The sequence below is a fragment of the Engystomops pustulosus genome, chromosome 8, assembly GCF_040894005.1.
Source record: "Engystomops pustulosus chromosome 8, aEngPut4.maternal, whole genome shotgun sequence".
Taxonomy (NCBI): domain Eukaryota; kingdom Metazoa; phylum Chordata; class Amphibia; order Anura; family Leptodactylidae; genus Engystomops; species Engystomops pustulosus.
This window is the reverse complement of record NC_092418.1, coordinates 119195415-119210175: the sequence shown is the minus strand read 5'-3', so window position 1 is coordinate 119210175 and position 14761 is coordinate 119195415. Positions and strand designations below refer to the sequence as shown.

General features: G+C 44.3%; 2 protein-coding genes across 2 annotated transcripts in view; one reads left to right on the top strand and one right to left on the bottom strand.

Moving 5' to 3' along the window:
• Positions 1-14761, top strand: part of LOC140075962 (uncharacterized) — a 795288-nt gene that overhangs the window by 702197 nt on the left and 78330 nt on the right.
• LOC140075537 (uncharacterized) overlaps positions 3568-14761 on the bottom strand; it is a 30415-nt gene continuing 19221 nt past the window's right edge. Inside the window, exons 3-5 of the mRNA XM_072121617.1 lie at positions 9700-9961; positions 4538-5492; positions 3568-4453 (exon numbers count right to left, since the gene is read on the bottom strand). Of these exons, the coding sequence (XP_071977718.1) occupies positions 3568-4453; positions 4538-5492; positions 9700-9961 (2103 nt within the window). The remainder of the gene's footprint in view (positions 4454-4537; positions 5493-9699; positions 9962-14761) is intronic.

Here is a 14761-nt window from a genome sequence, read left to right as displayed (position 1 = left end):
TTCAACCAGAAAAGCCTGACTGTGGAATAAGCTGATCCTGTGCACTGAGAGAAACAGAGGAGCCGCTTCTATCAGCTACTCACAGGTGTATTACATACAAATACTAAGTACCTCTGGGTCAGACTCTACCCAGGTTTAACCCGGGACAGGGTTACTATGGTCTGTAATATCACGGCTTGTGATAGTTACAAGTGAAATTCCACAAGGAATAAATGTCTCTAGATGTTTCATAATTGTCATTTGTAGAAATCTGATGGAATATTGACACTGTGGGGCTTATTTACTAAGGGTTCGCGCCACTCACTTTCATTGGATTTTGCGCCATTTTTGGGGATTGCACGGCAGGTGTTTATCAGGTGTTTGTGCTGGGAATGTGTCGCACGGGATTGGATTGTGGCGCAGCTGCGCTGCCTCCATGCAACAGATATTGGGGGGCGTGCCGTCTGACGTGTGAGCGCGGGATTTAACCCCTTAATGACTTGACCTTTTTTAGTTTTTTCACTTCCATTTTTCACTCACCACATTCAAAAATCTATAACTTTTTTATTTTTCCACATATAGAGCTCTGTGACGGCTTATTTTCTGTGTAACAAATTGCACTTCTTAGTGGCGCTATTTAATATTCCATGTCGTGTACTGGGAAGCGGGAAAAAAATTCCGAATGCAGTGAAAATTGTGAAAAAACACATTTGCGACGTTACGGAGCTGTGGGTGGTGTCATTTTTTTGCGACTTTTGATGGCGTTTTCATTGCTATTATTTTTAGGACTGAACGACCTTTTGATCACTTTTTATTAATTTTTTTATATTTCTTAAAATGGCAAAAAAAATGCCATTTTCGACTTTGGACGCTATTTTCCATTACGGGGTTAAACACAGTGAAAAAAACATTATTATATTTTGATAGATCGGGCATATTCGGAGGCGGCGATACCTAAAGTGTTTATGATTTTTACTGTTTATTTATATTTATATCAGTTCTAGGGAAAGGGGGGTGATTTGAATTTTTAGATTTTTTTATTATAATTTTTTTTTAAACTTTTTTTACTTTTACTATTTTTCAGACTCCCTAGGGTAAATTAACCCTAGGTTGTCTGATCGATCCTATCATATACTGCCATACTACAGTATATGGGGATTTTCCTCCTCATTCATTACAGTGTGCTGATAGCACATTGTAATAAATGGGTTAAAACGAGACAGCTTCGGGCCTTCATGAGACCCGAAGCTGTCATGGCAACGGATCGCCATTCCCCGTGACGTCATCGGAGAGCGATCATCCGCGGGAAGATCGACGTACTAGCACCAATCGCGGGTGTTTCCGGTGAGCCTTTGCTGCAATATGCAGCAAAGACTTACCGGCTATGGAGAGGGCTCGGCCCGCCAGCCCGGCCCGGCGCACGCTGTAGTAGTGCGGCGCGCGGCGTGAAGGGGTTAACTTGCAAATTGTTTTGCAAGACAATGCACTTAGATGCACCAGGAAACAGAAGGTAAACTCTGGGGACCTGAGCGGGGAAGTGACACATGAAGGATATCGGAGCACGATCTTAGTGACTCCCCGCACAGCGCATTATACACGGATAATGCACTTACATGCACCAGGAAGAAGAAGGTGAACTCCGGGGACCTGAGCGGGGAAGTGACACATGCAGGATATCGGGCGCAGGATCTTAGTGGCTCCCCGCACAGCGCATTATACACGGACAATGCACTTACATGCACCAGGAAGAAGAAGGTGAACTCCGGGGACCTGAGCGGGGAAGCGACACATGCAGGATATCGGGCGCACAATCTTAGTGGCTCCCCGCACAGCGCATTATACACGGACAATGCACTTACATGCACCAGGAAGAAGGAGGTGAACTCCAGGGACCTGAGCGGGGAAGTGACACATGCAGGATATCGGGTGCAGGATCTTAGTGACTCCCCGCACAGCACATTATACACGGACAATGCACTTACATGCACCAGGAAGAAGAAGGTGAACTCTGGGGACCTGAGCGGGGAAGCCACACATGCAGGATATTGGATGCACGATATTAGTGACTCCCCGCACAGCGCATTATACACGGACAATGCACTTACATGCACCAGGAAGAAGAAGGTGAACTCCGGGGACCTGAGCGGGGAAGTGACACATGCAGGATATCGGGCGCAGGATCTTAGTGACTCCCCGCACAGGGCATTCTTATCAGTCAATGCACTTTCGGTGAAATCCGCAGACCAGGTAAGTAAATGAGCCCCTTTGTAGTTGGATATTCCCTTATTCCGGAAAGTCATTTCCAGGACATGGCAGTCACATGGCCCTGGGAGCCGTCACGTCTGCAGGGATTTGCTTTTCCTATTGTTCAGGATGTTGAATTACACATTCCTCCTTGTAAACACTTGTAAATGAAGTTTCCATTACAAAGATGCCTTATTAATTGGGGGAGGGGATGATGATCCCATAACAAAGGACAAAAATACTCAGCCTCAAAGCAGCACCAACTCCCTTCATTTACATAAGGGAAGTTCTTTCACCATTAGGGGAATTGTCGCTCTTTTAGTGATTACTTGGAGTGAGGTTCACGTCTGATAAGGCCTTGCTATATACTATATACTATATACCCTCACAGAATTCACACATAAATATCCAAATTATCCCCCTCCTGTCCCCAGAACATAGAGGAAGCTGTAACCTAAAAAGTAAGAAAATTAATTAAAAACTACAAAAATGAAATGTGGCATCAATCATCATTTTCTGTTCCTCAATAGTTGAGCTTGTGATCTATTGAAATGCATATATACAGTATATACACATACAGCGGCTGGGGGTGGTCGCCCACTGACAAAGACACATACAGTTTATAATCTTAAGGGTAGGTTAAAGGGGTTGTCCGGTTAGGCCCTATCCTTAGCCTAATTTACTGATTGGTGGGGCCTCAGTGATGGGACCCCCACCGATCATGAGAACAGGGGTCCGATGTACCCCCGAGATGTGCAGAGCAGCTGATCGCACAAGTGCTCACCACCCTTCCCCCTCCCCATTCCTCTCCTGACAGAGATTGCCGAGCGCCGTACTCAGCGATCTCCATCGGCCCCATAGATATGAAGGGGCCGCCCCATCCACTCACTACAACCAGACAACCCCTTTAATGTGAACATTGAGAGATAGAACATCAAAAAATCAAATCCAGAAATCAGATTGTATAAAATTTATTTGCATTCTGCTGAGATAAACAAGTATTTGATCTCTTACCAACCATTAAGAGCTCCGGCTCCTACAGACCAGTTATTAAAATATGGATGAAATACAAAATGACTCGTGGGGCATCCGTGATCCTGAGGAAGGTGAGAGATCAGCCTAAAACTACCGGGTAGGAACCTGTAGCAGCTGGGACCACAGTCACCATGAAAGAAGTGCATGGCTTCTCCCCTGTGTGGCTTCTCCCCTGTGTGGCTTCTCTTGTGTATAAAAAGCTCTAAATGAAAGTTACATTTTTGTGACATTCTAAATATATGTTTTTCCCCCTCAATGTTAAAATTCTGTATATTTTCTATAAAATATTTAAGAACATGAAAATGGTTTTTAAGCTGTGTGAATTCTCTGGTGTTGTAACAGATTTCTTTTCTCAGCAAAGCATTTCCCACAATCTGAACACAAATATGGCTTCTCCCCTGTGTGCATTCTATGATGTGCAGCAAGACTTGATTTGTGAGCGAAACATTTTCCACATTCAGAGCATGAAAATGGCTTCTCCCCTGTGTGAATTCTCTGATGGTTAACAAGGGCTGATTTCAGAATAAAACATTTCCCACATTCAGAGCATGAAAATGGCTTCTCCCCTGTGTGAATTCTCTCATGGTTAACAAGGGCTGATTTCAGAATAAAACATTTCCCACATTCTGAACATGAAAATGGCTTCTCCCCTGTGTGAATTCTCTGATGGTTAACAAGGCCTGATTTCAGAATAAAACATTTCCCACATTCTGAACATGAAAATGGCTTCTCCCCTGTGTGAATTCTCTGATGGTTTACAAGTTCTCCTTTAGTAGTAAAACATTTCCCACACTCTGAACATGAAAATGGCTTCTCCCCTGTGTGAGTTCGCTGATGGTTAACAAGCTCTGATTTCTGAATAAAACATTTCCCACATTCAGAGCATGAAAATGGCTTCTCCCCTGTGTGAATTTTCTTATGGAATTCAAGACTTTTCTTTATATAATAACATTTACCACATATGACACATGAAAATGGCTTCTCCCCTGTGTGAATTCTCTGATGGTATACAAGTTCATATTTAAAACTAAAACTTTTACCACATTCGGGACATGAAAATGGTTTCTCCCCTGTGTGAATTCTCTTATGCCTAACAAGTTTTGATTTTTCAATAAAAGATTTTCCACATTCTGAACATGAAAATGGCTTCTCTCCTGTGTGAATTCTCTGATGGTTTACAAAATCTCCTTTCAACCTAAAACATTTACCACATTCGGGACATGAAAATGGTTTCTCTCCTGTGTGAATTCTCTGATGGTTTACAAAATCTTCTTTCAACCTAAAACTTTTACCACATTCGGGACATGAAAATGGCTTCTCTCCTGTGTGAATTCTCTGATGGATAACAAGGCGTGATTTCACAGTAAAAGATTTTCCACATTCTGAACACGAAAATGGCTTCTCGCCTGTGTGAATTCTCTGATGGTTTACAAAATCTTTTTTCCACCTAAAACATTTACCACATTCGGGACATGAAAATGGCTTCTCTCCTGTGTGAATTCTCTGATGGTTTACAAAATCTTCTTTCAACTTAAAACATTTACCACATTCGGGACATGAAAATGGCTTCTCCCCTGTGTGAATTCTCTGATGGATAACAAGGCTTGATTTCACAGTAAAATATTTTCCACATTCTGAACATGAAAATGGCTTCTCTCCTGTGTGAATTCTCTGATGGTTTAAAAAATCTTCTTTCAACCTAAAACATTTACCACATTCGTGACATGAAAATGGCTTCTCCCCTGTGTGAATTCTCTGATGGATAACAAGGCTTGATTTCACAGTAAAAGATTTTCTACATTCTGAACATGAAAATGGCTTCTCTCCTGTGTGAGTTCTCTCATGTTTACAAAGATTTGTTTTCTCTGTAAAACCTTTTCCACATTCTAAACATAGATATGGCTTCTCTCCCGTGTGAATTCTCTCATGTCTAATAAGTGATGATTTAAACCTGAAACATTTGACACATTCTGAACATGAAAATGTCTTCTGCCCAGCGGAAGCTCTTAGTTGTCCGTCTCCTCTTTGGCGGCTTCTTTTCTTCCTCTTAGTCTGGGATGTATCAGAACAGAAGCCCAATGTAATAGGATCAGATGATGGGTCATTGCTGGGAAGGGCGGAGGGTAAATCCGTTTTTCTGTCACCATTTTTATATGTATCTTGTGTAATCTCACAATCATCTGCTGTGATATCTGTAGACATCAGATGTTCCTCTGAGCTCTGGGCGATGGCATCTGCCGGGAATAACAGGATCAGTGATTATTACGCTGATAAAATCTCTAATGATAATAATATTTTATACAAGTAGTGGAGACTTGTCCCATGTTGGGCAGAGAGAGGAGAAGAGCGGAGAAATCCGTCCGTGGCTTTCTGAGACTGAGTATGTTTAATGGTGGAGCTTTGGAGAATACGAGTTCTCCTCGTCAGACATGATCTTATCCATAATACAGAAAACTCACAAAATTTATAGATTTAAGGGAAAGAGGAAGGAAAGAATTGTAGTATAAATTGTTGCAGAGATTGACCCCGACCTCTGACCTGGAGGCCACGAGCAGATAAGAGCCAGCGCTGGCTTGTCGTGCCTCAGCTTTAGTTTATTGCCCTCCTGTTGTATATAAGTTGTCTGTGTATATACCATTCAGGTGTCTTCTAGGTTGTTTAAGATGACAACTATGTTATACATTTCTTTATAAAAAGCTAAAATCTGTCTTGTTCAACATCTCAGTTTTCAGTGTAAATTGTGTTAATTCTACATTTTAAAATTAAGCAAAATGAGACAGGGGCGCACCTGCCATGAGGTGAGTTGAGAATCTCCCTCAGGCGGCGCGCCTCCTTCTGTACGAGGGGGCGGCACCGTGCTCCCGCCAGCCAGCCCGCACCGTTCTCCCACCTGCCCTCCGTCCCGCAATCCAGGCGACAAGAGACTCCCTGCGCCAGCTAGCACTGAGCTGCTGCCCGCCCCTTCTGCTGGTCGGCAAGCACCGAGTTCCTGCCGGCCGCCCGGAACCGAGCTCCCGTTTGCACGCCCTCCGGCCACCACCATTCTCCCGCATGCGCTCTAGTCCCTGCCTGCCGAAACCAAGCTGCCCGTCCACAGGCACCGCGCTACCGCCCGCGCGCACCATGTGACCGGCCGTTGGCTGGGACCATGCGACCGCCTGCAGGCCGCCACCATTCTCCTGCCCATGCTATGACCGGGACAAGCTCTTAAGTGGCCGCTTGGCACCTGGCCGGCATGCACCGATCTTCCGCCCGCCGACCACCTGTATATGTGTATGTGCGTGTATATGTGTGTGTATGTATGTGCAGTGTGTGCATATGCTGTGTATACTGTTTATATATGTGTGTATATTTGCTCTATGTATATGTAGTATTTGTGATATTTATCAGAGCTTCTAATTTGTACTACATAGCAATACGCTGTATACATTTTATACTACATGGTGGTACACAGTATGCTTTTCATATTACATGGCAGTATGCTATATGCATTTTATACTACACGGCCGCATGCTGTATGCATTTTATAATACATGACAGTACGCTGTATGCATTTTATACTACATGGCGGCACGCTGTATGCATTTTATACTACATGGCGGCACGCTATATGCATTATATACTACATGACAGTACGCTGTATGTATTTTATACTACATGGCGGCACGCTATTTGCATTAAATACTACATGACAGTACGCTGTATGCATTTTATACTACATGGCGGTACGCTGTATGCATTTTATACTACATGGCGGCACACTGTATACATTTTATACTACATGGCGGCACGCTATAAGCATTATATACTACATGACAGTACGCTGTATGCATTTTATACTACATGGCGGCACACTGTATGCATATTATACTACATGGTGGTATGCTGTATGCATTTTATACTACATGGCGGCACGCTGTATGCATTTTATACTAAATGGCGACACACTGTATACATTTTATACTACATGGCGGCACACTATATGCATTATATACTACATGGCGTCACGCTGTATGTATTTTCTACTACATGGCGGTACGCCGTATGCATTTTATACAACATGGTGGCACGCTGTATGCATTTTATACTACATGGCGGCACGCTGTATGTATTTTATACTACATGGCAGTACGCTGTATGCATTTTAAACTACATGCCGATACACTGTATGCATTTTATATTATACATGCATTTTATAATACATGGCGGTACGCTGTATGCATTTTGCGTTGCTTAATTTTTCACACCAAACCAACATGATGGATCTGGTTCTGACACTCCCAGATATATTACATTTATGGAGCGGGGGGCGTCTCTCTATGGCTCGCCTCTGTACCCCTATACCTCTACATCCCAGCACCCCTATACCTCTACATCCCTGCACCCCTATACCTCTACATCCCTGCACCCCTATACCTCTACATCCCTGCACCACTATACCTCTACATCCTTGTGACCCTATACCTCTACATCCCTGCGCCCCAATACCTCTACATCCCTGCGCCCCTATACCTCTATACATCCCTGCGCCCCTATACCTCTACATCCCTCACCCATATACCTCTACATCCCTGCGCCCCTATATCTCTACATCCCTGCACCCCTTTTCCTCTACATCCCTCACCCATATTCCTCTACATCCCTCACCCCTATTCCTCTACATCCCTGCGCCCCTATTCCGCTACACCCCTGCACCCCTATACCTCTACACCCCTGCACCCCTATACCTCTACATCCCAGCACCCCTATACCTCTACATCCCAGCACCCCTATACCTCTACATCCCTGCATCCCTATACCTCTACATCCCTGCGCCCCAATACCTCTACATCCCTGCGCCCCTATACCTCTATACATCCCTGCGCCCCTATACCTCTACATCCTTCACCCATATACCTCTACATCCCTACGCCCCTATACCTCTACATCCCTGCACCCCTTTTCCTCTACATCCCTCACCCCTATTCCTCTACATCCCTCACCCCTATTCCTCTACATCCCTGCGCCCCTATTCCGCTACACCCCTGCACCCCTATACCTCTACACCCCTGCACCCCTATACCTCTACATCCCAGCACCCCTATACCTCTACATCCCTGCACCCCTATACCTCTACATGCCTGCACCCCTATACCGCTACATGCCTGCACCCCATATACCTCTACATCCCTGCACCCCATATACCTCTACATCCCTGCACCCCATATACCTCTACATCCCTGCACCCCTACACACCCCTATACCTCTACATCCCTGCACCACTATACCTCTACATCCCTGCACCCCTATACCTCTACATCCCTGCACCACTATACCTCTACATCCCTGCACCCCTATACCGCTACATCCCTGCTCCCCTATACCTCTACATCCCTGCACCCCATATACCTTTACATCACTGCACCCCTATACCTCTACATCCCCGCACCCCTATACCTCTACATCCCTGCACCCCTATACCTCTACATCCCCGCACCCCAGTACCTCTACAATCCTGCAACCCCATACCTCTACATTCCTGCACCCCTATACCTCTACATCCCTGCACCCCTATACACTTTTCCCTTATAGAACATCAGGTACAATTTATTCTGTAACACAGATCTATTATCTGATGTTAGAAAAATGGACGTCACTCACCGCTCTTCCATAGTGCAATGTATCTTCTTTATTCCAGTACAGACAAGTACATACTCACAGAGTGGACGTGGAAGGGAAGGAGGTGAAGGCAGAATGCCCGTAAGAGGTGACGCCCACTTTGAGCCACACGGAAATTGCCTTCACCTCCTTCCCCTGCACGTCCACTCTGTGAGTTTGTACTTGTCTTTACTCGAATAAAGAAGAAACATAACATAACTTCCCGATTGCCTGTGCCATCTATATGCCTAAGGACAGGAGCTCCACCATATTCAGATTGGGCCCCTACACGCATATGTTTTTTTCCATCTCAGGAACTTGAACAAAGTTTATATTTTGCAAGACACGGAGTGGTGCCACTGGAATCTCTAGAGACTGTTACAGATCTATTATCTGGCCCATAACCCTGAAAACACAATCACCAATCTGGTTCTAGGACACATTTTGGGGAAGAGGAAAGAAAGGACAACAGAGGAGGAATCAGTTCTATAAAGTAATGACTGATAAGTCCATAAGTACTCACCATCCTGGGGGTCCCCGGCCCCAGCGTCATGTCCTCCTTCCCAGGCTCCCTCCTCCTCCTCCTCCTTTGCCTCTTCTTCCTCCACCTTGGGGATCATCTTCTCCTCAGTGTCACTTCCATCCATGTTAAACTTTGCTACTGGGAAATAAATATGGACATCAACATCTCATGTAAAAATATTTCCATCCAGAGATACATTAATTTCTGGTGAAGAATAAGAATTTCTATAAGAAAAGCCCCTGGTAAAACATCTACACACCATTCAGTCTATAGATACATACATAGATCTGCTCCGTGTCCAGTCAGGGTCTCAGTCCAAGCTCCTCCAGGTTCTTCCTCCAAGAAGTTCTCCTCATGTGAGTCCTGCTTGGGTCTCTTATACCCCCTGGTCTGCCCCTCTGGGAGATGTCCCAATGGTGAGAGAACTTCCTCCCATGTAAATGAAGGGCGTCGGTGCCACTTCCTAATCAGCCGGGCCCAGCACTTGCTTGACGCCTTCATTGTTCTCCTTTGTTCTGGGTTTATCATCCTCTCCTCAGACAACTGTGAGCAGGATGTGTCTTTCTCATGGAGCTCAATAACTTCATTTACAAGTGTTTACTAGGCCGAATGTCTCTGTGTGATTCCCATCCTCCACCTTAGAGAATGTGTATAAGGGATGGTTATTGTTGTCTCTTCCCCTGGTTCTAGGCCTTTCCCATTGTTTCTGTGAGAGTATCGGTCACATCTTACATTTTCATGAATATGAATCTATATATCTGATATTTATATGGGTCTCGGACCCCCCATTACATGGTGACTTTCAAATTAAATCTTTCATGGCTCCTGGTACCAGGAGGAGAGAAGAAACCCAAGCCGCAGACAAGGTCTTTAGCTGCACTCAAATCACACTCTTTATTTCAAAAACCACAGTCATATATCAAAACAGAAAAAGCAGAATTGGTGCGTGAAAAAGGAGATAAGAATACTGTAATGCTATTGGCCATAATGAATTTACCAGCACATTCTCCAAGAAGGTTGATAGGCCTCGTTCACAGACATGTTTATCTACAGAATGTACAGAGAATGTCCCCAGAACCCAAACATTTATGATAAGAAGGAGAACATACCGAAGGTCAATCATCTCTCACATGTGCCAAGGAGAAACCTTTACAGGCAGGTTACACAAAAATGGCTGAATCATGACACTAGTGTGACAATAGTCAGCGAACATGTCCGCTGTATCTACAATGGCTGACAGTGCGCAAGATGGCGTCCGAAACCAGTGCGATCTCCTTAACACCCCCAGATCAGATATCATTGTGTCTGTGCCAGTTTTTGGATCTTTGGATCGTGCACGTGTAATGTATGAAATGTTTGCGCCATTTTTGTGTTGCGGCTGCACTTTGTCCAACACTTAATAAATCTTTGCACCTATAGAGGTGGGTTGTGCTTAGTCGCAGTTTGCGCCACATTTATTACTATGACTCAATGCTGTATAATGAAAGTGCACAAACCCCCCCCCCCATGTCTGTTACATCATCTAATCTACTTGTTATGTTACTCAGACATTTCTATCCAGACGCTTATTCTCTGCCATTTCCCATAATCCCCAATAACTTTATATATCACAGAAGTAACATACAACCCTCACAGATTCTTACAGCTAATAATACATGACACATATGACACAGGTTTTTTTTAACCCTGCCAAATACATTTTTGCATTTTAACTGAAAATTTTGGGTGCTGGAGTCCCACCTGTACATGGACTACATCTTATTGTTCTATTTCTGTCTTGGCATTTTCCCAGAGCCGCCATGACAGTTTCTTTGTAGAAGGATCACACTGGGAACTGCTGAGCTGTGGCTTCACTATTGTAGTTTTTATCTACTATTGTTTTGCTTATATCCCATACTGTACAGAGACAGCTAAGAGACGATTACACACCACAGACGGGTGGATACTGCTAGGACCGAACTGTGACCAAACTTTTCTGGTTTTCACTGAATAAAACCATTTGACTTCCCCTTCGGTTTGTGTACAATTGGGCAGCGGGAGATTCATTACATGAAATGTGAATGTGCAGCTGGTAAAACCTCTTAAACTGTTACCTAGAACTTTCAACCAGAAAAGCCTGACTGTCCATAATGTAATAAGTCGTAATGTGGTAAAACTTCCACTTATAAGAGAGGAAACCAGTTACAGTGTAAACATCATGTCCTGGAGGTTGTCGTCTGGCCGAGGCCCGTGGTATAGAGATTATCTGTCTGGTGTACTGTGGCCTAGGCCGGACTATACATGGGATCATGTTAGAGGGGTATATTCTGCTCTGGAGGAGTATAGTTTGGCCTGGGCAATTCCATCCCTAAAGATATACTCTGGTCTGGGTTATTCCATACAAAGAGTTTCCATGGCCCGGCACACGGGATTTATGTCCTGGATTGTGGAAACTCTATTAATGGAATAAGGTGATCCTGTGCACTGAGAGAAACAGAGGAACCACTTCTATTATCTACTCACAGGTGTATTACATACAAATACTAAGTACCTCTGGGTCAGACTCTACCCAGGTTTAACCTGGGACAGGGTTACTATGGTCTGTAATATCACGGCTTTACTAATTGAAATTCCACAAGGAATAAATGTCTCTAGATGTTTCATATTTGATGTTTGTATAAACCTGATGGAATATTGACTTTCGCCTCAAAGTTTCCCCTTGTACAATCCCCATGTTCTGTTCTCAATGTATTATTAATGTATCTTATTAATTGCATGAGATCTTCTCATCAGACGCAGTAGGATGGTAGAGAGAGAAATTATTACATGGGATGTTGACGATGTTGATATTCCAGGAGCGGAGTCCTTCTAACATGAATGTAAGTAACACTGTGGGGTTATTTACTAATGGTTCGCGCTACTCACTTTCATTGGACTTTGTACCGTTTTTGGGGATTGCCCGGCAGTTATTTAACAGGTGTCTGCACTGGGATTGTGTCACACGGGATCATATTGTGGCGCAGCTGCGCTGGTCTCCATGCGACACATATTGGGGGGCTGTGCCGCCTGACGTCTGAGCGCGGGATTTAACTTGCAAATTGTGTCGCAATACAATGCACTTTTGGTGAAATCCGCAGACCAGGTATGTAAATGAGCCCCTTTGTAGTAGGATATTCTCTTATTCCAGAAAGTCATTTCCAGGACATGGCAGTCACATGGCCCTGGGAGCCATCACTTCTGCAGGGATTTGCTTTTCCCATTGTTCAGGATGTTGATTTACACTTTCATCCTTGTAAACACTTGTAAATGAAGTTTCCATTACAAAGATGCCTTATTAATTGGGGGAAAAGATGAAGATCCCATAACAAAGGACAAAAATACTCAGCCTCAAAGCAGCACCAACTTCCTTCATTTACATAAGGGAAGTTCTTTCAGCATTAGGGTGAAACATCTCCAGGAGGGGATAGACTGCAGGGACTTGTAAACTAAGCCAAACCTGGCTATTGAGCCCCGGATAACCGAATAAAACCCATGAATAACAGATGGAGTCTCTTTTTTTGTGTTGGGTGTGGGTAGGCCACAGCATTTATTAATTTTCTAAACGAAAAGTAACTAATTAACATATTTTAATTAAAGAGCAAGAAGAATTGTAATAAAAAAACAAGACATGCTCGCCCGAGTCCTTTTAGTTCTTGGAAGAAACAACCTTCACCCGAATGGCGGCTGCAGAACAACAGCCGACATGTGAGCAACTTCACTTCGCCTTAGGCATGTCTAACTCTGCCACGGAGCAGCCAATAAGTGCCTAGCACTGGCTGTGACCCCCCACACTGCCTAATGCGATGGCCCTCTCGGCCAACTCTTGCAAGCCAACCAGAAAAATATCCAGACCAATTGGGCTCAGATGGACTCCGTCACCAAAGAGCAGGTGCCTATTATCCCCTTCTAACTCCGAGTGGCGAAAGACTACACCACCCAGAGAAGTGACGTGCTTGGAGACACAAATATTAAGGATCCTACCTGCCCGCTCAATAGCATCATAATCCTGAGCGCCTTTCCAGTGATAGCGGGGAATAATCTCCGACCAGGCCAGAGTGACGGAGTTGAAAAAACTAGGGAAACAGGCAAAATCCTCCTTAATCAGGGAAATGAGCTCTCCTAGCTTTACCCAACCTTAATCATTGCCCCCTGCATGGACAATAATGATCACGTCATCTTGGTGATTCCGGTTGACCTGCACTACTTACGGTAAAACTCCACCGCATGCTGCGAACACCACGCCAGTGCACTTGAACTTCCTTTAGACCTAAACCTCGGCCGCAAGGGTGGACGGCCGCTCTCTGCTCGGCCCAATGAATAAAGGAATAGCCAATGATCCAAACTTGTTTTTGGGGCCCTTGAACATCAGTAAACAGATGGGTTTTTTAAATTTATAATCTAATTTTATTAATTTCTTCTAACTTAATTATAAATTAAATAAGCATAGATATGTGTAACTGATGATTTAATCAAAAGGGAAAGATATAGGAAAGGGTCAAGGTTAGAGATGAGCGAACATACTCGTCCGAGCATGATGCTCGTTCGAGCATTAGCGTACTCGAAACTGCTCGTTGCTCGGACGAGTATTTCGCCAGCTCGAGAAAATGGCATCTCCCGCCGTTTTGCTTTTTGGCGGCCAGAAACAGAGCCAATCCCAAGCCAGGAGACTCTGCACTCAGCATGACATGGTACCCTTACATGTAGATAGCAGTGGTTGGCTGGCCAGATCAGGTGACCCTGGGATAGACTAGCCGCTGCCCGCGCTGCTTGCGTCATTCTATGTCTGGATGCCGCTAGGGAGAGAGCTGCTGCTGGTCAGGGAATGCGTTAGGCTGTTCTATTAGAATAGTGTTAGGCAGGAGTGATTCTACAAGAACCCAACAGCCCTTCTTAGGGCTACAATAACGTTTTATTTTACTTTTTTTTGTTTGCTTGTGGCTGGGCTTGCTGGCATTAGTAGTGCAGCTAGTACCATATTGTGAGGAATTTGCAGGGAGACTTGCTACCGTTGTGTTTAGCTCTTAGTGACGCACATATCCACCTTAAACACCGAAGTGGGACAATTTATTAGGGGTTTGATTAGAATTAGGCAGAGTCTGCTGATTTATTTTTTTTTACCTTTATTTCTTTTTATAGCTCAAAGTCATATTGCAAAACAGTGTGCTCTCATTGTAGGCTAGAAAATAGCCATAGGAGAACCCCAACCGCTTACTTAGGCCTACAATAGCGTTATATTTTCCTTTCTTTTGTTTGCTTGTGGCTGGGCTTGCTGGCATTAGTAGTGCAGCTAGTACCATATTGTGAGGAATTTGCTGGGAGACTTGC